This window comes from Oncorhynchus clarkii, chromosome 1 (assembly GCF_045791955.1).
Source record: "Oncorhynchus clarkii lewisi isolate Uvic-CL-2024 chromosome 1, UVic_Ocla_1.0, whole genome shotgun sequence".
Classification (NCBI taxonomy): Eukaryota; Metazoa; Chordata; class Actinopteri; order Salmoniformes; family Salmonidae; genus Oncorhynchus; species Oncorhynchus clarkii.
The window spans coordinates 73,874,224-73,895,981 of NC_092147.1; the positions used below are offsets into that span (position 1 = coordinate 73,874,224).

The 21,758-nt window shown below is 42.6% G+C and overlaps 1 protein-coding gene across 1 annotated transcript; it reads right to left on the reverse strand.

Moving 5' to 3' along the window:
- Window positions 1-475: 475 nt before the first annotated feature.
- Window positions 476-21,088, reverse strand: LOC139417478 (transmembrane protease serine 9-like). The gene is made up of 10 exons (XM_071166760.1): window positions 21,049-21,088; window positions 11,602-11,622; window positions 5,731-5,893; window positions 5,267-5,535; window positions 4,984-5,129; window positions 4,568-4,886; window positions 3,922-4,093; window positions 1,991-2,256; window positions 1,600-1,709; window positions 476-1,184 (listed from the first exon to the last, which is right to left on the reverse strand). The coding sequence occupies exons 3-10, from the start codon at window positions 5,754-5,756 to the stop codon at window positions 888-890; spliced, it is 1,605 nt and encodes a 534-aa protein (XP_071022861.1). The 5' UTR covers window positions 5,757-5,893; window positions 11,602-11,622; window positions 21,049-21,088; the 3' UTR covers window positions 476-887.
- Window positions 21,089-21,758: the final 670 nt, after the last annotated feature.

Below are 21,758 nucleotides of genomic sequence, written 5' to 3' on the forward strand. Positions count from 1 at the left end.
TCACAGTGCAGGTGCATTTATACGGAGACTTGATTACACACAGGTGGATTGTATTTATCATCATTAGTCATTTAGGTCAACATTGGATCATTCAGAGATCCTCTGAACTTCTGGAGAGAGTTTGCTGCACTGAAAGTAAAGGGGCTGAATAATTTTGCACGCCCAATATTTCAGTTTTTGATTTGTTAAAAAAGTTTGAAATATCCAATAAATGTTTTTCCACTTCATGATTGTGTCCCACTTGTTGTTGATTCTTCACAAAAAAATACAGTTTTATATCTTTATGTTTGAAGCCTGAAATGTGGCAAAAGGTCGCAAAGTTCAAGGGGGCCGAATACTTTCGCAAGGCACTGTACATGTAGATATTTCAATAAAATAAACAAACTACCTAAGAAGCAAAACACCTTCATATTTATGCATTCATGATAAACATTTATTTTCATTTTTTTACAGTATACAATTATTATATTTAATAGATAACATTACTTTAAAAACAGAATATATGCCAACCTATTTTGTTTGTTTACATTACCACCGTAAAACTGATATGTTAAACATGTCATCATTCACTGGAACTTTACATTGAAGTATACAATACTTTATAAAGGGTTTATAGGTAGATTATTAATCAGTACCAATTAAACAGTTATTTGCTTGAAAAACATTATTTCACATAAAAGATTCCACCAATTAGTGATAACAATGTTTTACATAAAGTTTTACCTTCATTAGTTTCATTGTATGATTATTCCTGACATTCACGCATTTGTCAAATTGCTAGTTTCTTTCTTTGGTGCCACAAATGTAATCCTCAAATTTCATTACCCTGGTTCTGGTGCATAAAGTTATATATTTTATAGACACTACCAAAAAGAGAGATTGAGGAACTACCAGCCTAACAGCAAGACCATGGCAAGAATGGGGAGAAAAAAATAAAATAAGAGTGAAAGAGAGAGGGGGCTGGGGGCTGCATTTCCTGTGTTGTTAGGGACAGTGGTTGTTGACGGGGTGGGGAAGTCATTGATCATCTTATTAAAAAAGGATACGAATCTGGAGGTTTTGGAAAAAATATGCATCTTGGTCGCTCGGAAATTGGTATCATTTTCATCCTTATTCATTGTTATCACTCCAGCCTGGAACCATGCCAACCCAGACTTACACATCAGGGGACCACCTACATCTCCCTGTATAGAAAACAAAGCAGAAATAAATAGAATGGGATATTAATGAGAATCACTTAAACAGAGAGAATACTTCTGACCTACACCAAACAGCAATGCCTAGCACTCTCCGCCATACATACAATTTTGAAGAAACAAAAATTAAAGCATCCAAGTGTAATTCTTTATGACTTGTTATAAGCATGTATGAACCTTTATAATGCCTTATAACATGGACTATACAGTATGCAATGGTTCTCTATGCATTCAATACACAACTCTCAAACTGACTGTTATTTTGTCCCGATCATTAAGATATGTTCATAAGACATTATAAAGAGATTGTACATGACAAGTCTTACTATGCATTATAACTGTATCATAATGCATTATACCTGGATGCTTTAAGTAAAGTAGCCCTTGCTGTAGCCCTTGTTACCTGTTCCAGGTTCATCGCTGTAGTGCAGATGTTCTCAGTGGAGGAGATGTTGCCACAGCTCATCACATTAGCCTGCTGCTCCCATAGACCCGTCCCAGTGGTGCCGTTCACTAGGATAGTGATTCATTTAGTTGGGTTAAAAACATCAGCTAATACGCATGGTCAATTGGTATCTATCATTTAAGTAAAATTACACGCATAGAAATATTCCACCACATGCCTGTGGTAGAATAAACTAACAAGGAATGTCCTAATAATATGGTGAACAAAACTTAACTGTTTTCATCATCTCATTTTCCCTAAAGAAATGATTAATTATTGAGTCATGTGCATCCATTACTTGAACACTGAATGGCCTTCCAGCATCTTGCAAACAAACACAGTTTCTTACCCTTGCCTTTGTCCTGGTTTCCCCAGCCTGTCACCCAGCACTGAGTCCCAGGTGGGAAACGTCCATCATTGCTCAGGTCTACACATATAGGCTGAAGGCAGCTGCTGAAGTTCACAAAGTTTTCCAGCTGCAGCAGCGCAATGTTGGTCCCAGTTAGGTTGGTCAGGGTGATGTTCACAATGCCCAATGAAGCCTCAAAGACATCAGATCCTTTCTGCTTGTGCTCTCCCAGAAACACAGTCCACTCGTCGGGATTTAGATGTGAACTACAGGAACAGAAAACAGATATGGTCTTCGAAAAGCATTTAAAAATAGATTTTACAGGCCAATCTTTCTCCTCAATGTTGATTACAATGCATGTACACATATACTGCAATATGACTGGATTATGAGTAATTATGCTTGTTTAAAATGCATTATAAACTCAGCAAAAAAGAAACGTCCTCTCACCGTCAGTTGCGTTTATTTTCAGCAAACTTAACATATGCAAATATTTGTATGAACATAACAAGATTCAACAACTGAGACATAAACTGAACAAGTTCTAAAGACAAGTGACTAACATAAATGGAATAATGTGTCGCTGAACAAAGGAGGAGGTCAAAATCAAAAGTAACAGTCAGTATCTGGTGTGGCCACCAGCTGCATTAAGTACTGCAGTGCATCTCCTCCTCCAGATTTGCTGTGAGATGTTACCCCACTCTTCCAACAAGGCACCTGCCCCGGAGATTTCTGGGGGGAATGACCCTAGTCCTCACCCTCCGTGCTCAATGGGATTGAGATCCGGGCTCTTCGCTGGCCATTGCAGAACACTGACATTCCTGTCTTGCAGGAAATCCTGCACAGAATGAGCAGTATATGGCTGGTGGCATTGTCATGCTGGAGGGTCATGTCAGGAAGAGCCTGCAGGAAGGGTACCACATGAGGGACGAGGATGTCATCCCTGTAACGCACAGCGTTGAGAAAAGCTGCAATGACAACAAGCTCAGTCCGATGATGCTGTGACACACCACCAAAGACCATGATGGACCCTCCACCTCCAAATCAATCCTGCTGCAGAGTACAGGCCTCGGTGTAACGCTCATTCCTTTGGCAATAAACGCGAACCCGACAATCACCCCTGGTGAGACAAAATCATGACTCGTTAGTGAAGAGCACTTTTTGCCAGTCCTGTCTGGTCCAGCGACGGTGGGTTTGTGCCCATAGGCGACGTTGTTGCCGTTGTCTGGTGAGGACCTGCCTTACAACAGGCTACAAGCCCTCAATCCAGCCTCTCTCAGCCTATTGCGGACAGTCTGAGCACTGATGGAGGGATTGTGCATTCCTGATGTAACTCGGGCAGTTGTTGTTGCCATCCTGTACCTGTCCCGCAGGTGTGATGTTCAGATGCACCGATCCTGTGCAGGTGCTGTTACATGTGATCTGCCACTGCAAGGATGATCAGCTGTCCATCCTGTCTCCTTGTAGCACTGTCTTAGGCGTCTCACAGTACGGACATTGCAATTTTTTGCCCTGGCCACATCTGCAGTCCTCATGCCTCCTTGCAGCATGCCTAAGGTACGTTCACAGCAGGGACCCTGAGCATCTTTCTTTTGGTGTTTTTCAGAGTCAGTAGAAAGGCCTCTTTAGTGTCCTAAGTTTTCATAACTGTGACCTTAATTGCCTACCGTCTGTAAGCTGTTAGTGTATTAACGACCGTTCCACAGGTGCATGTTCATTAATTGTTTATGGTTCATTGAACAAGCATGGGAAACAGTGTTTAAACCCTTTACAATGAAGATCTGTGAAGTTATTTCGATTTTTACAAATTATCTTTGACAGACAGGGTCCTGTAAAAGGAACGTTTCTTTTTTTTTGCTGAGTTTAGTTATGGGTTCATAGAACGTGTTATCCAACTGTTCTCTGTAAAGCTCAGTGCAACATTCATTTACCCAGGGAAGCATTGGGCAGCACTAAGGACAAATTCCTCTGTAATAAGTGTGCCGCTGCAAATATGGATCCCATTTCTGTATAGATTGACCATCCAGGGCCAAGTTCCCTCCGCAACATAATAACTGTTGCCCCCTAGACAGGGACTCATAGGAGCACGGCCACATACTCGCCCTGAAAGGGAAAGAAGAAAACGGTAAGTAATGATACAAAGTAGTGTCGTAGTCTTTCACAGCTCAGCAAATAAAAAATACAAGTTAAGACACCACACTCTTAGAAAAAAAGGTGCTATCTAGAATCTAAAAGGGTTTATTGGCTGTCCCCATAGGATAACCCTTTGAAGAAGCCTTTTTGGTTCCATGTAGAACTCTTTTGGTTCCAAGTAGAACCCTTTCCACAGCAGGTTCTACCTGGAACCCAAAAGTGTTCTTCTATGGGGACAGCCGAATAACCCTTTTGGAACCTTTATCTAAGAGTGTAGCCACAGAGGTAGGAAACTTATGTGCAGCAGTGGTGGCTGTACTTCCAGTTGGGATCATGGTTGGTGGCAAGCCAGGACAGGTATAACTACTGTCAGCATCTAACCCACAGGAGGTAAACAGGACGAAGCCTAGCTTGTCGATGCTGAACCTAAAATGAAAAACTCACCTTCTGCAGTTGAAATGACAGCGATATCTGGTGCTTTAGTTGTTGTTGTTTTTAGTTGTTGTTTAGTTGGTACATTTGTAGCAGGAGGTGGTAGGCCAGGACATGTGTAACTGCTGTCAGTATCTACCCCACTGGAGGTAAACTGGACAAAGCCTGGCTTGTCGGTAGTGATCTTGGAGTCGATCCAGGGCTGGTAGCGAGACACTCTGGTGTACACCCCAGGGAGATTGGGCCGAGCGCAGCCAAAACCCCAGCTCACAACCCCAGACTGGATCCAGACAGAGTTCTGTTTGGCCACCATTGGACCTCCAGAGTCACCCTGAAATGATGGAGCAAGGTAAGTCTTCCAATCCAGCAAACAACAAAGAATAGTTTAGGAACAGAGCAATAATGAAATGGGTTAGCATGGACTCTACCTGACATGAGTCCTTGCCCCCTGTCAGTACACCAGCACAAAGCATGTTGTCTGTGACTGAGCCGACCCTATTGAGGCAGTTACACTGTCTATTACCCAGAACTGGAACCTCCACTTCCTGCAGAGCCTGAGGGGAGGGGAGGAATTCTGAGGTAGAGGATGAGAGACAGACTCGTTATGAACATTCCATTTTCATTGGAAAAATAATGTTTTCGGTCTGCAATGTACTGCTATTTCTCACAACACAATATGTCATTGACATCTCCATGCAAAGGTCTCCTCACTTCCTTCGTTGATTTTGCCCCAGCCAGTGACCCAGCTATCAGTTCCATTGTGGTAAAAACTGTCACTTGCTGCCAGACAGACGGGTCTGATATAGTTTGTGAAGTTGACTGGTGAGGTGAGTCTGAGCAGAGCAATGTCGTTGTCATTGGTGTCACTGTCGTAAACTGGATGTAAGACGATCTGAGCAACAGTTCTGGACACTTCGTTGGGGTTACTGCCCTCCTGGTTCTGTCGACCTAAGATGATGTTCCAATCATTTGGGCTTGAGCTTTGTTGGAACAGGAAGATTATATATATTTTTGCATCATATGAGAATTTGACAAAATATAATAATCCCATTAAACTAAAGTTGATTTTTCCTAAACTTATTTCAAGTAAGAGTTGCACTCAGCTGCATTACAGAGAGTTTGACATATTCCTTGAGCTACAACCTTTACGTCCTCTGTATCTCACGCTAACTCACCCAGAAAAGCAGTGGGCTGCAGACATCACCCACTCCTTGTTGATGAGGGACCCGCCACAAACATGGCCACCAAATTGGTGTACGCTAGCCTGCCAGGGCCAACTTCCTGCAGGGGCATCCTCACCCCCCACTATTTTGTTGTTGAATGAAGTGGTCCCACACACTTAAACAGAGATAAACAGTGATGAGTGGAGTGGTGCCACATACTGGAACATAAGATATAATCAGAGTCTGAATTGAGTCACTAAGCCATAGAATACAATATGAAACCATGGGTAACACTTTACTTGACACCCAGCATCATAACCATGTCATAATATGTCATAACAGCTGACATAACCTGTCATAACCTGTTATAATATGGTCATAACACTGTCATGAAACATATATTTAGACCTGTTGTGACATATATTGCGTTATTTTATGGCTGATTATGACACCTACATAAGAGTGTCAAAAAACCCAAAACCTACCATACAAGGCAAAACAATCCATAACACCATAGCCTGTGTGTCAACAGTATGGTTATGTTATATATATATATTTGTTAAATTTACCATATTAAATTGTCATTGTAATTGCACACACACTGATGTCAGATATGCAGCCACCCCAACGCGCAGACTCCCCAAAAATATGGAAGAAGGTACTCTGGTCAGATGAGATTAAAATTGAGCTTTTTGGGCATCAAGGAAAATGTCTGGCGCAAACCCAACACCTCTCATCACCCCGAGAACCCTATCCCCACAGTGAAGCACGGTGATGGCAGCATTATGCTGTGGGGATGTTTTTCATTGGCAGGGACTGGGAAACTGGTCAGAATTGAAGGAATGATGTATGGTGCTAAATACAGGGAAATTCTTGAGGGAAACCTGTTTCAGTCTTCCAGAGATGTGAGACTGGGACGGAGGTTCACCTTCCAGCATGACAATGTCCCTAAGCATACTGCTAAAGCAGCACTCAAGGGGTTTAAGGGGAAACATTTAAATGTCTTGGAATGGCCTAGTCAAAGCCCAGACCTCAATCCAATTGAGAATCTGTGGTATGACTTAAAGATTGATGTACACCAGTGGAACCCATCGAATTTGAAGGAGCTAGAGCAGTTTTGCCTTGAAGAATGGCAAAAATCTCAGTGGCTAGAGACATACCCCAAGAGACTTGCAGCTGTAATTGCTGCAAACGGTGGCTCTACAAAGTATTGACTTAAGGGGGTGAATAGTTATGCGTGCTTAAGTTTTCTCTTTTTTTTCTTCTAATTTCTTGTTTGTTTCACAACAAAACATATTTTTGCATTTTCAAAGTGGTAGGCATAGCGTGTAAATAAAATGACACAACCCCCTCAAAAAACTATTTTAATTCCATGTTGTAAGGCAACTGTCACGTTCTGACCTTTATTTCCTTTGTTTTGTATTTATTTAGTATGGTCAGGGCTGGGGTGGGCAGTCTATGTTTGTTTTTCTATGATTTGGGGATTTGTATGTTTCGGCCTAGTATGGTTCTCAATCAGAGGCAGGTGTCATTAGTTGTCTCTGATTGAGAATCATACTTAGGTAGCCTGGGTTTCACTGTTTGTTTGTGGGTGTTTGTTTCCGTGTCTGTGTTTTTCACCACACGGTACTGTTTTGGGTTTCGTTCATTCCACGTTTATTGTTTTTTGTATTCAGTTGTTCATGTGTACTATTTCTTATTAAAAGAACCATGGACACTTACCACGCCGCATATTGCTCCTCCGATCCTTCTCGCCTCTCCTCTTCGGAAGAAGAGGAGGAAATCCTTTACAGAAACACCCACCAACCAAGGACCAAGCGGCGTGGTAAAAGACAGCGACAACAGCAGCAGCAGCGGCCAGCATCACAGGACTCCTGGACATGGGAGGAGATATTGAACGGAGAGGGACCCTGGGCACAGGCTGGGGAATATCGCCGCCCCAAAGCAGAGCTGGAGGCAGCGAAAGCTGAGCGGCGGCGATATGAGGAGGCAGCACGGCAGCGCGACAGGTACGAGAGGCAGCCCCCCCCCCCAAAAATTGGCGGGGGCACACGAGGTGTGGGGCTAAGCCAAGTAGCAGACCTGAGCTCACTCCTCGTGCTTATTATAAGCTGTGCGTTACTGGTCAGGCACCATGTTATGCGGTTAAGCGCACGGTGTCGCCAGTACATGCCCATAGCCCGGTGCGCTATAGGGCAGCCCCCCGAAAGTGTCATGCGAGTGTGGGCATCGAGCCAGGGCGTATGGTGCCTTCTCAGCGTGTCTGGTCGCCGGTACGCAGTTTTGGTCCAGGGTATCCTACGCCGGCTCTGCGTACTGTGTCTCCAGGGCGCTGGGAGGGTGCAGTGTGTCCTATGCCTGCGCTCTGCTCGTGCCGGGCAAATGTGGGAGTGGAGCCTAAGGGAGAGGTGCGCGTAGTAGGCACTAGAGCTCCCGTGCTTACCCACAGCCCGGTTTAACCTGTGCCTGCACTCTGGAGGGTCCGGGCTAGAGTAGTGATCCAGCCTGGGGGAGTGGTGCCAAGGCTGCGCACCAGAGCTCCAGTGCTCCCCCACAGCCCGGTCCTTCAGGTGCCTCCTCCTAACACCAAGCCTCCTGGAGGTCTCCCCAGCCTGGTGGGTCCTGTGGCAGCCCCACGCACCAGGCTGTCTCTCTGTCTCCTCCCTACAGGTGTTCCCACCTGTCCGGCGCTGCCGGAGTCTCCCACCTGTCCGGCGCTGCCAGAGCTTCCGCCCCTCAGTCCAGAGGCGCCAGAGCTCCTCCATCCAGCGCTGCCAGAGCTTTCCTCCTCTCCAGCTCTGCCGGAGTCTCCAGTCTGCCCAGCGCCGCCTGAGCTACCCGTCTGCCCTGCGCCATCAGAGCCGCCAGTCTGCAAGGAGCCGCCAGAGCCGCCAGTCTGCCAGGAGACGCCAGAGCCGTCAGTCTGCAAGGAGCCGCCAGAGCCGCCAGTCTGCAAGGAGCCGCCAGTGCCGCCAGTCTGCAAGGAGCCGCCAGTGCCGCCAGTCAGCCAGGATCTGCCAGAGCCGCCATTCAGCCAGGATCTGCCAGAGCCGCCATTCAGCCAGGATCTGCCAGAGCCGCCATTCAGCCAGGATCTGCCAGACCCGCCAGTCAGCCAGGATCTGCCAGAGTCGTCAGCCAGTACGGGGCTGCCCCTCTGTCCCGAGCTGCCCCTCTGTCCAGTGGGGTCATTTAGAAGGGCCGCCGTGGTTAGGAAGCCACGGAGGCGGACAATGAGGCGGACTAAGACTATGGTGAAGTGGGGTCCACGTCCCGCGCCAGAGCCGCCACCGCGGACAGACGCCCACCCAGACCCGCCCCTATAGGTTAAGGTTTTGCGGCCGGAGTCCGCACCTTTGGGGGGGGGGGGGGTACTGTCACGTTCTGACCTTTATTTCCTTTGTTTTGTATTTATTTAGTATGGTCAGGGCGTGTGTTGGGGTGGGCAGTCTATGTTTGTTTTTCTATGATTTGGGGATTTGTATGTTTCGGCCTACTATGGTTCTCAATCAGAGGCAGGTGTCATTAGTTGTCTCTGATTGAGAATCATACTTAGATAGCCTGGGTTTCAATGTTTTTTTGTGGGTGTTTGTTTCCGTGTCTGTGTTTTTCACCACACGGTACTGTTTTGGGTTTCGTTCATTCCACGTTTATTGTTTTTTGTATTCAGTTGTTCATGTGTACTATTTCTTATTAAAAGAACCATGGACACTTACCACGTCGCATATTGGTCCTCTGATCCTTCTCGCCTCTCCTCTTCGGAAGGAGAGAAGGAAATCCCTTACAGCAACAAAAAAGGAAAAATGCCAAGGGGGTGAATACTTTTGCAAGCCACTGTACGAGATAGGGCTATTTGGCTTATATGATTATGATGGTCATAGCGCTTCTTGACAGTGTCATAAAGTGTATTTTCTTAGTCCAAGTAAAGTGACACAGGAGGGTCATAATGCTTCTTGAGAGTGTCATAAAGTGTATTTTCTTAGTCCAAGTAAAGTGACACAGGAGGGTCATAATTTCTACAAGTTATAAAAATATGAGGGAAACAGATGACTGTAAACAATTTATTACAAAAACAACAAACGATTTAAGAAACAAACTTTCAAACGAAAGGAAACTTTTTGTCAGGGAAAAAACACATTTGAATACATATAGGTGTCATATCCAGCCATAAAATAACGAAATATACACTATATATACAAAAGTATGTGGACGTCCCCTTCAAATTAGTGGATTCGGCTATTTCAGCCACTCCCATTGCTGACAGGTGTATAAAATCGAGCACACAGCAACGCAGTCTCCATAGACAATCATTGGCAGTAGAATAGCCCGTACTGAAGAGCTCAGTGACTTACATCGTGGCACCATCATAGGATGCAACCTTTCCACTAAGTCAGTTCGTCAAATTTCTTCCCTGCTAGAACTGCCCTGTCAAGTGTAAGTGCTGTTATTGTGAATTGGAAACGTCTATTAGCAACAACGATTCAGCGGCAAAGTGGTAGGCCACACAAGCTCACAGAATGGGACCGCCAAGTGCTGAAGCACGTAGAGCATAAAAATTGTCTGTCCTCGGTTGCAACACTCACTACAGAGTTCCAAACTGTTTCTGGAAGCAACTTCAGCACAAGAACTGTTCGTCTGGAGCTTCATGAAATGGGTTTTCATGGCCGATCAGTTGCACACAAGCCTAAGATCATAATGTGCAATGCCAAGCGTCAGCTGGAGTAGTGTAAGGCTTGACGCCATTGGAGTCTGGAGCAGTGGAAATGCATTCTCTTGAATGATGAACCAAGCTTCATCATCTGGCAATCCAAAGCCTGCCCCCATGCCTAGTGCCAACTGTAAAATTTAATGGAAGAGGAATAACGGTCTGGGAATGTTTTTCATGGTTCGGGCTCGGCCCCTTAGTTCCAGTAAAGGGAAATCTAAATGCTACGGCATACAATGACATTCTAGACAATTCTGTACTTCCAACTTTGTGGCAACAGTTTGGGGAAGGCCCTTTCCTGTTTCAGCATGACAATGCACCCATGCACAAAGCAAGGTACATACAGAAATGGTTTGTCGAGATCGGTGTGGAAGAACTTGACTGCACAGATCGCTGACGTCAACCCCATCGAACACCTTCGAGATTAATTGGAACGCAGACTGCGAGCCAGCCCTAATCGGCCAACATCAGTGCCGACCTTACTAATGCTCTTGTGGCTGAAAGGCAGCAAGTCCAAGCAGCAATGTTCCAACATCTAGTGGAAGGCCTTCCCAGAAGAGTGGAGGCTGTTATAGCAGCAAAGGGGGGACCGGCTCTATATTAATGCCCATGATTTTGGAATGAGATGTTCGACGAGCAGGTGTCCATATGCTTTTAGGAATGTAGTGTACGTCACAACAGGTGTAAATATATGGGCCATGACAGTGTTATGACCATATTCTGACAGGTTATGACAAGTTATGTCAGCTGTTATGACATATTATGACATGGTTATGATCGTGTCATAAAGTGTTATGACACTGGGTGTCAAGTAAAGTGTTACCAAAACATGATTGTTCACACAGTGTGGAAATGAACCTTTGGCTTCACAGTAACATGATACACAGTATACATGATAAATAAAATAATCAGACATTAAAACATTAGCAGCACATCATTAAGATCATGGCAGCTGTCAAAATGTGCATGCAGGTATGTGGACTGATTACATTTTGTCAATAATGAAAACGAAGAATATCTCAAAGGTTGACATTTATAGTATGTTCTAATCGATCACGCTCTTTAAGTTAAACAAATAGCAAAAAGAAATGGCAGCAGTGGGAGTGATGACCATTCATTTCTGTACACCATTCATTTCTGTACACGTCTGGTTAATAAAATGTAGATCATGTTCTTACCTTCAAGTTGACAATATGATTCTGAGAAAGAGAGGAAGTAATTGAGTTAATTCATTGTCTGATTGTCTCTATTAAACATGTTTGCTTTTGTGAAAATGCAGCTTGTGTATAACCATAATTGTTGAACATGTCACACCTCATTGCATGCTAGCTTGCATCAGCTGCACCTTTTCTTCAGTAGTGGATCAAACAAATAAAGCTAAAACATTAAATTCATGTTTTCATGAAACTGAAAAGTCTCTGAAATGGAATGCTGTTGTAATATGAGTTGGATTAGAGTGTTTTATTTAATATTTTATTTAGGGGGCAGTTTAGCTTTAATATTGCAGATAGACTGTGGCTTCCATCAATGTAATTGTCTGCATAATTTCCAATCCCCCATACATATAAAAAACAATATTTTCCTTTATTATTTTCTCCTAATCCTAACATCCTTCCCCTAATTGGATTAAACGAATGCACAACAACAATTAGGCTTCTACTTTCAGTTTATACATACTATATACATTTTATGGACACAGTATATTTTACAATCGTTTTTAGTCCCAGCCTTCAGCTACCCTGAACCCCTCCCATCTATCTCTGAAGACCATCCAGTTTTGATTTCTATTTGCCATATATTTTTTTGTTTTTCAACTCATAAAACTGAAAAGACTCTGAAATGGAATGATGTTGTAATATGAGTTGGATTGTAGTGTTTGTATTTTATACATTTATGTATTTTATACATGTTTATTTTACAAGTATCTAAGTATATTTCTTTAAGAATGTGAGTAGTTAAATGTTGCAATATGTAACTTTTTGTGTGATCCGACCAGTGGCGAATTTAGCATGTCAATCTTGTTGGGGCAAACCATTTTTTTATAGATGCAGGCCAGCGAAGCCACTACACATCTCTAAACTGTACATTAAATGCACTTTAATGGTGACAAACGCTGCCCACAAACTCTTAGGGTCTACATAAAGCTGTCCCGAGAGTGGAGCTTATGTCTGACTTGCTTAATATGGTTTCTACTGACTCCTTGTGGATTTGTGTACAGTAACTAGATAAGAACCACATTCTCCTTCAATAATAATGAATGTCGACATTTTGACTTTTGAACCATACACAAACTTTATCACATTTATGTTCAGTAAATTCACAATATTTGTTCTTATATAAATAATACGTAGCTCGTAAGTATAAGCAAGTTCAAGCAAACGAGCTGCGATGAGGTAGGCCTGGTTCAGCACTTTCGAAATGGACAGCGACAGAAATTCAGAGAGATATTAGTTCAGATAAATTCAGCAAGATGTTGAGGCCTTAACTTTACCCTTCTTTAAGTCACCACGGAGAGAGAAAGAAAGAGCGAGAGACCCAGACTCAGCGTTTAGACTGCCATTTGAAGTGTTTTATTAGGCCAGTGTGATGTAAAAAGGAAGGAGAATACAATCACAAGGATCCACTTTTATAAACAATATACAGAAGCACTGACAGAGCATTGCACAAACAAAACAACCGCAATATGAACTGGAATTACATGGGTCTATTACTGAACTGTTTGTTGAACCAAAGTATTTCAATTGGAAGAGACCGTCACTGGCAAACATGGTAACGAGAAGGGGATACTATAATATAATGTTGTTGGGTCTGTAACTTACCACCCTCCTTATGGAGAAAAGCACCTGAGCAAATTATAACACACAAAGTAAGAAAAACAATTAAATGCATCATTCTAACATTGCCTAAAATGATTAATAAGATACTAATGACATAGACCTATATAAGCAATATAACAATGCAGATGTACAAACTATGGCATATAAACTGAGCAAAAAATGTCCTCTCACTGTCAACTGCATTTATTTTCAGCAAACTTAACATGTGCAAATATTATTGTGAACATAACAAGATAGATTCAACAACTGAGACATAAACTGAACAAGTTCCACAGACATATGACTAACAGAAATGGAAAATTGTGTCCCTGAACAAAGGGGGGATCAAAATCAAAAGTAACAGTCAGTATCTGGTGTGGCCACCAGCTGCATTAAGTACTGCAGTGCATCTCCTCCTCATGGACTGCACCAGATTTGCCAGTTCTTGCTGTGAGATGTTACCCAACTCTTACACCAAGGCACCTGCAAGTTCCCGGACATTTGCGTGGGGAATGGCCCTAGCCCTCACCCTCCGATCCAACAGGTCCCAGACGTGCTCAATGGGATTGAGATCCGGGCTCTTCACTGGCCATGGCAGAACTCTGACATTCCTGTCTTGCAGGAAATCACGCACAGAACGAGCAATATGGCTGATGGCCTTGTCATGCTGGAGGGTCATATCAGGAAGAGCCTGCAGGAAGGGTACCACATGAGGGAGGAGGATGTCATCCCTGTAACGCACAGCGTGGAGATTGCCTGCAATGACAACAGGCTCAGTCCGATGATGCTGTGACACACCGCCCCAGACCATGACGGACCCTCCACCTCCAAATTGATCCCGCTCCAGAGTACAGGCCTCGGTGGAACACTCATTCCTGCGGCGATAAACGATGAACACGAATTTGACCTTCACACCTACTGAGACAAACTGCAGCATGTCAGAGAAGAGCACTTTTTTGCCAGTCCTGTCTTGTCCAGCGACGATGGGTTTGTGACCATAGGAGACGTTGTTGCCGGTGATGTCTGGTGAGGACCTGCCTCACATCAGGCCCACAAGCCCTCAGTCCAGCCTCTCTCAGCCTATTGCGGACAGTCTGAGCACTGATGGAGGGATTGTGCATTCCTGGTGTAACTCTGCAGTTGTTGTTACCATCCTGTACCTGTCCCGCAGGTGTGATGTTCGGATGTACCGATCCTGTGCAGGTGCTATCACACGTGATCTGCCACTGCGAGGACGATCAGCTGTCCGTCCTGTCTCCTTGTAGCGCTGTCTTAGGCGTCTCACAGTAGGGACATTGCAATTTATTGCCCTGGCCACATCTGCAGTCCTCATGCCTCCTTGCAGCATGCCTAAGGCACGTTCACACAGATGAGCAGAGACCCTGGGCATCTTTCTTTTGGTGTTTTTCAGAGTCAGTAGAAAGGCCTCTTTAGTGTAAGTTTTCATAACTGTGACCTTAATTGCTGTTAGTGTCTTAAAGACCGTTCCACAGATTCATGTTCGTTAATTGTTTATGGTTCATTGAACAAGCATGAACAAGCCAATGAAAGCTCTTACAATTTTCGACGATGACATTTCGCTAAAACAGACTATGGGCTACATGTGCACTACCAAGTCAAAACAGTATATGCCTATTCATTCAGCACCTTTGAAATGGACAGCGACATAATTCAGAATATGGGCTGTTCTTACAGTATTCTCCCTGTACACCAAGTCCGAAAGGTAGGCCAAATTAACAGAGGCACATAAGCAGACAATGAAAGCTCTGACAATAGGGGCACATAAGCAGACAATGAAAGCTGTTACAATATTCGATTATGACATTTTTCTAAAACTGGCTATAGGCTAGAAGTGCTCAACCAAGTCGGAACAGTAGGCTAAATTAACGGGGGCACGTAAGCAGACAATGAAAGCTGTTACAATATTCAAAGATGAGATTTCTCTAAAGGCTACACGTGCACGACCAAGTCAGAACAGTAGGCTAAATTCGAAGGGGGGAAAGGGACCACATTGTTAGGGTGAGGCACATGGGCTACTAACTGCATACTACACAACATACACTTAGTATTACTTTCTTAGCTACAGTATACACATCTCCCTGGCATATTACATCACTTATGCAGCAGCATACTAGACATAGTTATGGACTCACCATTGTTGTACTGTGCTCACTTGAACAGAAAGTTGGCGGTCCTTCTTGTGGGCAAACTTCTCAATTCCTTTGTCATCAAAGTCTTGCATTCTCTGGATGAAGTCATGCTGGATTGATAGCGTTTAACCTTTTTTGGCCCATGGAGTTGCATGTGGTTTTTATTCTTCTAAGGGGGGAAAAGTTTCTATCTAACTCGGCAGTTGTCATCGGAGTGGTGATGTTGAATTTGAGAAGAGAGACTGTGTCAGACAAGGCCTCCTGAATGTTGTTTTCATAGAGTGATTTCAATTAAGAATGTGCTTTCTTTCCAGTGTGCAGCTGAGGATGTCGATAGACAGTGAACAGCTCCCTTTTCAATTCTCCTGTTTGCACACAGGCCATAGCTTGGTAGCACACTGGAGTTCGGCGGTCAGAAAGGAATCCTTCAGTAGTGTTTGGACAGCATGTATATTACTACTCATCACCACTGCCCTGTCATAGGTTTGTGCAGCCAACTTCTCCTTGACATTCAGTGGTGCTAGGACTTGTTTGATGGTTTCGGAGAGGCCAACACCAGTTTTGTCCTTAACCTCTACAAAAACCTTGCACACACACTGTTGTCTGGTAACCATGTAGCGCAGCACTATTACCATCTGTGATTTACAGGAGATGTACAGACGCAAAAGGAGTCTCAGACACCTCCTTAGCTATAGCTTCTCTGTACACTTCATAAACATACAATCCAAAAGTTTGTTATGGATTGTGCTTGACGTACCCTTAAAAATTGATTTGACGCATGGTCTCAAAAATACACCTGAAAACGTCTGGGTTCAAGGAGTCGGCCAACTTGTCACGGCCCCGCAGTGCAGTCTCAAAATTGCCACACAATTGAATGCATGCTATAATTCGGGCAAGCACGTACCTATTCTCCTCCGTTTCTTGGTTGTGAAGGTCGATGGCTCGTCTGTATTTCTAGCTTTGATTTCTCCAGTAATCCCAGTTTAAAAGCGTTGTCTATATGTGATGCACAATTATCATGTTTTCAGACTCTTTCAGACAGATGTTTTAAACCCTTAAACCCAGACTTGAACCACACACCCTCCACTGAATAGCAGGCAATGGAAGCAAAATAGTAATTTCTTTAGAATGCTTGCAGTTAGCCACTGCTTCCTTCCAAACCACTCATGGTTGAATTTGCAATTTCCGACTTGTTGTGTGATGTTTATGTCCAATGGCCCATGAGCACTGCAACGTTTTATCTCTAATTTCTCTTAATTTGACAAGGATATGACAATGATTGAAAAGGATTTGCCAGTAGATTGTCAAGTTGGTTCATGATGATGACTGCTAGCTTGCTAGCTAAGATTTTGAAAGTATGATTTTGACACGATCAGTCCGATCAAAGCTGTAGATAGTGAGTTGACATCATTTTATCTGTGGCCAATGACCTTCACACTTCTTGGATGGGCACTTCAAATATAACTCTATGGCAGCATCCAAGGGGCTTGAATTTTCGAGCTCTGTCCGTAGATTTTGTGGTGACATAGTGTCCTCATGAGTGAGAGAACCCTGAGCCAATCATGGCGCAACTAGAGAACATTACCGAACCCCACACTCTGCATTTCCACTGGCTGTCCCACCACTAGAGAAAGTATTGATCTAGGCTGAAACACTTGCATTTTGGAGCTACCTTACTCAAGAAATCGGCTTTATTAACTCAATATATATTTTTTACATTGTTTGTAAACTGATATGTGACACGTATTAATGCCAAAATAACATGCAAACCCGTTCGTAATACATCATGTCAGTAAAGGATTTTCATCAACAATTGGCTTGTTTTGTTCTCACTATAGTAGCAAGCCATTCTATAGAAAAATCTATTTTTACATTAACTATTTACTTTTGAGATGTATCTCTGGGAAGGATACTGCAACACTCAAAAAGGGCAATGAAAGATGCATGAAAAGTGTCATGACGCCTGTGTATACACTGACTGTACAAAACAATAGGACACCTGCTCTTTCATTGACACTGACCAGGTAAATCCAGGTGAATGATATGATCCCTTATTGATGTCACTTCTTAAATCCACTTCAATCAGTGTAGATGAAGGGGAGGCAAAAGGTAAAGAAGGATTTTTAAGCCTCATTCTCTCTCACCAGTGCTGTACAGGTTCTTACTTTAGAATGACAGACATTCTGGATTTCAAACATTGTTAATGAAAAATTGTTTAAAACTATTTTTAAAGTTGCAACATGCCAAATAGTGTCTCCATAGTGTCTCTATCATCTCTACTACCAGTACTGCACTAGTGGTTACTTAAAACAATATATATCCTCAGCACTCTTTACACAAAACCCCATAATGACAAAGTGAAAACAAGTTTTTAGAAGAAAAAAATACAAATAAAAAACTGAAACACTTATTTACATAAGTATTCAGAACGTTTGCTATGAGACTCAAAATTGAGCTCAGGTGCATCCTGTTTCCACTTATCATTCTTGAAATGTTTCAACAATTTCATTGGATTCCACCTGTGGTAAATTCAATGGATTGGACATGATTTGGAAAGGCACACACCTGTCAATATATGGTCCCACAATTAACAATGCATGTCAGAGCAAAAACCAAGCCATGAAGTTGAAGGAATTGTCTGTAGAGACAAAAACAAAGGAACTAAGGTCAGAGCGTGACACCTACAGTGAAGCATGGTGGTGACAGCATCATGCTGTGGGGATGTTTTTCAGCGACAGGTACTGGGAGACTAGTCAGGATTAAGGATAGGATGAACGGAGCCAAGTACAGAGAGATCCTTGATGAAAACCTTCTCCAGAGCTCTCAGGACCTCAGACTGGGGCGAAAGTTCACCTTCCAACAGGACAACGACACCAAGCACACAGCCAAGACAACACAGGAGTGGCTTCGAGACAAGTCTCTGAATGTCCTTGAGTGGCCTAGCCAGAGCCCAGACAGAGCGAATATCTCTGGAGAGACCTGAAAATAGCTGTGCAGCAACGCTCCCCATCCAACCTGACAGAGCTTGAGAGGATCTACAGAGAAAAATGGGAGAAACTCCCCAAACACAGGTGTGCCAAGCTTGTAGCGTCATACCCAAGAAGACTCAAGGCTGTAGTCGGTGCCAAAGGTGCTTCAACAAAGTATTATGTAAAGGGTCTGAATACTTATGTAAATGTGATACTTCAGTGTTTTATTTTTAATAAATTATCAAACATTTCTAAAATCCTGTTTTTTCTTTGTCATTATGGGGTATTGTGTAGATTGATGAGGGGTAAAAAAAACTATTTAATCAATTTTAAAATATATGTTTTTATTTAGCTTTTATTTAACCAGGTAGGCCAGTTGAGAACAAGTCCTAATTTAAAACTGCGACCTGGCCAAGATAAAGCAAAGCAGTGCGACACAAGCAACAGAGTTACACAAGGGATAAACAAACGTACAGTCAATAACACAATAGAAAAATCTATATACAGTGTGTGCAAATGTAGAAAGATTAGGGAGGTAAGGCAATAAATACTGTAGGTCATAGTGGTGAAATAGTTACAATTTAGCAATTAACATTGGAGTGATAGTTGTGCAGAAGATGAATGTACATGTAAAGATACTGGTGTGCAAAGGAGCAACAAAATAAATAACAATAAGGGGATGAGGTAGTTGGGTGGGCTATTTACAGATGGGCTGTGTACAGGTGCAATGATCGGTAAGCTGCTCTGACAGCTGATGCTTAAAGTTAGTGAGGGAGATATAAGACTCCAGCTTCAGAGATTTTTGCACTTCATTCCAGTCAATAGCCACAGAGAACAGGAAGGAAAGGTGACCAAAGGAGGAGTTGGCTTTGGGGGTGACCAGTTAAATATACCTGCTGGAGCGCATGCTACAGTGACCAGTATGGTGACCAGTGAGATGAGATAAGGCGGGGCTTTACCTAGCAAAGACTTATAGATGACCCGGAGCCAGTGGGTTTGGCGACGAATATGAAGCGAGGGCCAGCCAACGAGAGCATACAGGTCGCAGTGGTGGGCAGTAAATGGGGCTTTTGTGACAAAACGGATGGCACTGTGATAGACTACATCCAATTTGCTGAGTAGAGTGTTTTAGGCTATTTTGTAAATGACATTGCCGAAGTCAAGGATCAGTAGGATAGTCAGTTTTACAAGGGTATGTTTGGCAGCATGAGTAAAGGATGCTTCGTTGCAAAATAGGAAGCCAATTCTAGATTTAATTTTGGATTAGAGATGCTTAATTTGAGTCTGGAAGGAGAGTTTACAGTCTAGAAAGACACCTAGGTATTTATAGTTGTCCACATATTCTAAGTCAGAACTGTCCAGAGTAGTGATGCTTGACAAGCAATGAGACAATTGTAAACTCGAGATGATTAGATGGCCATGTTGGTATGAAGGCCAGATTGTGAATTTAGCCATAGAATGAATTGCCTCTTGCTGATTATCCCTTTCTTAGTTTGTTTGTAAATTCACATCAGAATAACTGATTAATTTATGAACGTTCAACACCTGTCAAAAATGTTTGGTGTCAATAAACGTCGGCAAAAATGCTTAATTAAATTGTTGCCAGCTGCACAGTTAGTAAACAACGCTCTGGATAACATGTAACCAGCCTAACTAGCCTAACCATCTGATTTGATTTGACCAGCTCTACTAGGGTGCACTCTGGCACACCAAATTGAATTTACGAACACACCCCAATTCAATCTGAAACAAGTATTCAACAATGGCAACTATTCAAAATATTTGTGGACAACAACTCCCATGTATCTTGTCACTATATCCATAATCTTTGATAGTACGCAACATTTCTAAAATCAAATGTAGTTTAAATTCCAGGATGTATCACTAATTTCAGCTCTTCATCTAGTAGAATTGAATGAATACTTTTCCACAATGCATTGGAAGTGGGGGGCTGTGAGTGATAGGCGCTAGTTCTCTTCAGGTAACCAACAACAAAACTAGGTTAGTTCATTGGGAAGATTCCCAAAGATTCTGTGGTGGTGCTCAAATGTAGGCAAAGTAGTTTCTGTTCTTTTTAAAAGTATAATGAATTTTTTACCCAAAGTGTATTTCTGTTTTCTCACTGAAAAGTGTTTATTGTTCTCGTCAGAGCTTTTCAACTAAATACTAAACCATATTTTGATTTATGAATGTGTCGTCTTGTTATTGATGTGATGTTATTCAGGCCTTTTGATTTTAACAGATTGCTTTAGTTTTGGAGGCATGCATTTAATTTATGGATCAAGCCTTAGCAGTCATTCTGATCTCGTTCAAATGATCAGTGCTTTAGTTTGTAATGTTGCTGTCCAGTGGTTCTGAATTTGTGACTGAATTTGCACCCGACGGTCCACGTTTTTCTGTGCAATAACATTTTGATTTGAACAGTTGAAAAATGTTGGTGTGTGTCCTAGGCTTTTTATATTTAGCCTATATATGTTACAGCGCTTTGGTTTAACTAATAAATATGTTGATATGGAACCAAATGATCTGTTACAGTAGGCTACTTGCTTAATAGTATGCAACGATGAGTAAATAGTATGTAGTTTAAGTATGTGGTACACTAGTATGGGTATTCGGACAAGGCCGTAGACAATCCCACTCCTTCCACAGAAAAGTATAGTGGTCAATCTAATACGCTCAAAAAGACTTACCTTGAATTAGGAGACTTGCCACCGTCAATAAACATACCAATTTCTTCACAGACATTTCTGGTGTTATGTACAAAGCCCATGTATTTGCTCTTTAAATATCCCTCATGCTATCCTTCATTGCCTACACCCCTCCCTTATGACACCCCACACACTACACCCTCTTCTTTTGTTCTTCTAATCACTCAACTTTATTTCCTTGTTGGTCTACATTGGCTATCCTGAGGCCATTCATTAGACAGGTATGGCCAAACACTGATTAGCTGTGATATTTGTTTGTGCTTAGGTCATTTAATAAGGCTAGAAAGGCTAAGAATAGTGTACAGTGGTTTCCATTCATCTCCATCAATTAAACATTAACCCTACATTCTCAAACAAAGTGATAGTTACTACCAAAACAAGGTTATTCATTTTGTAGGGGGAAACACTTTTTTTGAATTGTGGAGAACCTTTTTATATCAGTTCTTTGAATAAGCCTTTGTGTATGGTTCTTCATTACACTGTTAAACATTTCCCGGGTGGTTGCAGTGAAAAAACTGTAAATATACAAAAAGTTCATGTATTTTTAGAACTGGATAAGGTATTATTGCTGTAAGGGACAGTATGCTGCTGTATTCTGATTACTTCGGAGTCAACCTCACTTGGGATTTTAACTCACAACCTCTCGGTTGCAATCAACCTGACTTTCCTACGCCACCTGGCCTGTGGTTATG

Coding starts and splice junctions, on each gene's coding strand:
- LOC139417478 (XM_071166760.1), bottom strand. CDS start 5,756: ATGTCTGCAGCCCACTGCTTTTCTGG. Junction 4,094..4,567: donor TGTCATTTCAACTGCAGAAG/GTGAGTTTTTCA, acceptor TTTCCCTTTCAG/GGCGAGTATGTGGCCGTGCT. Junction 1,710..1,990: donor AAACCAGGACAAAGGCAAGG/GTAAGAAACTGT, acceptor TCACTATCCTAG/TGAACGGCACCACTGGGACG.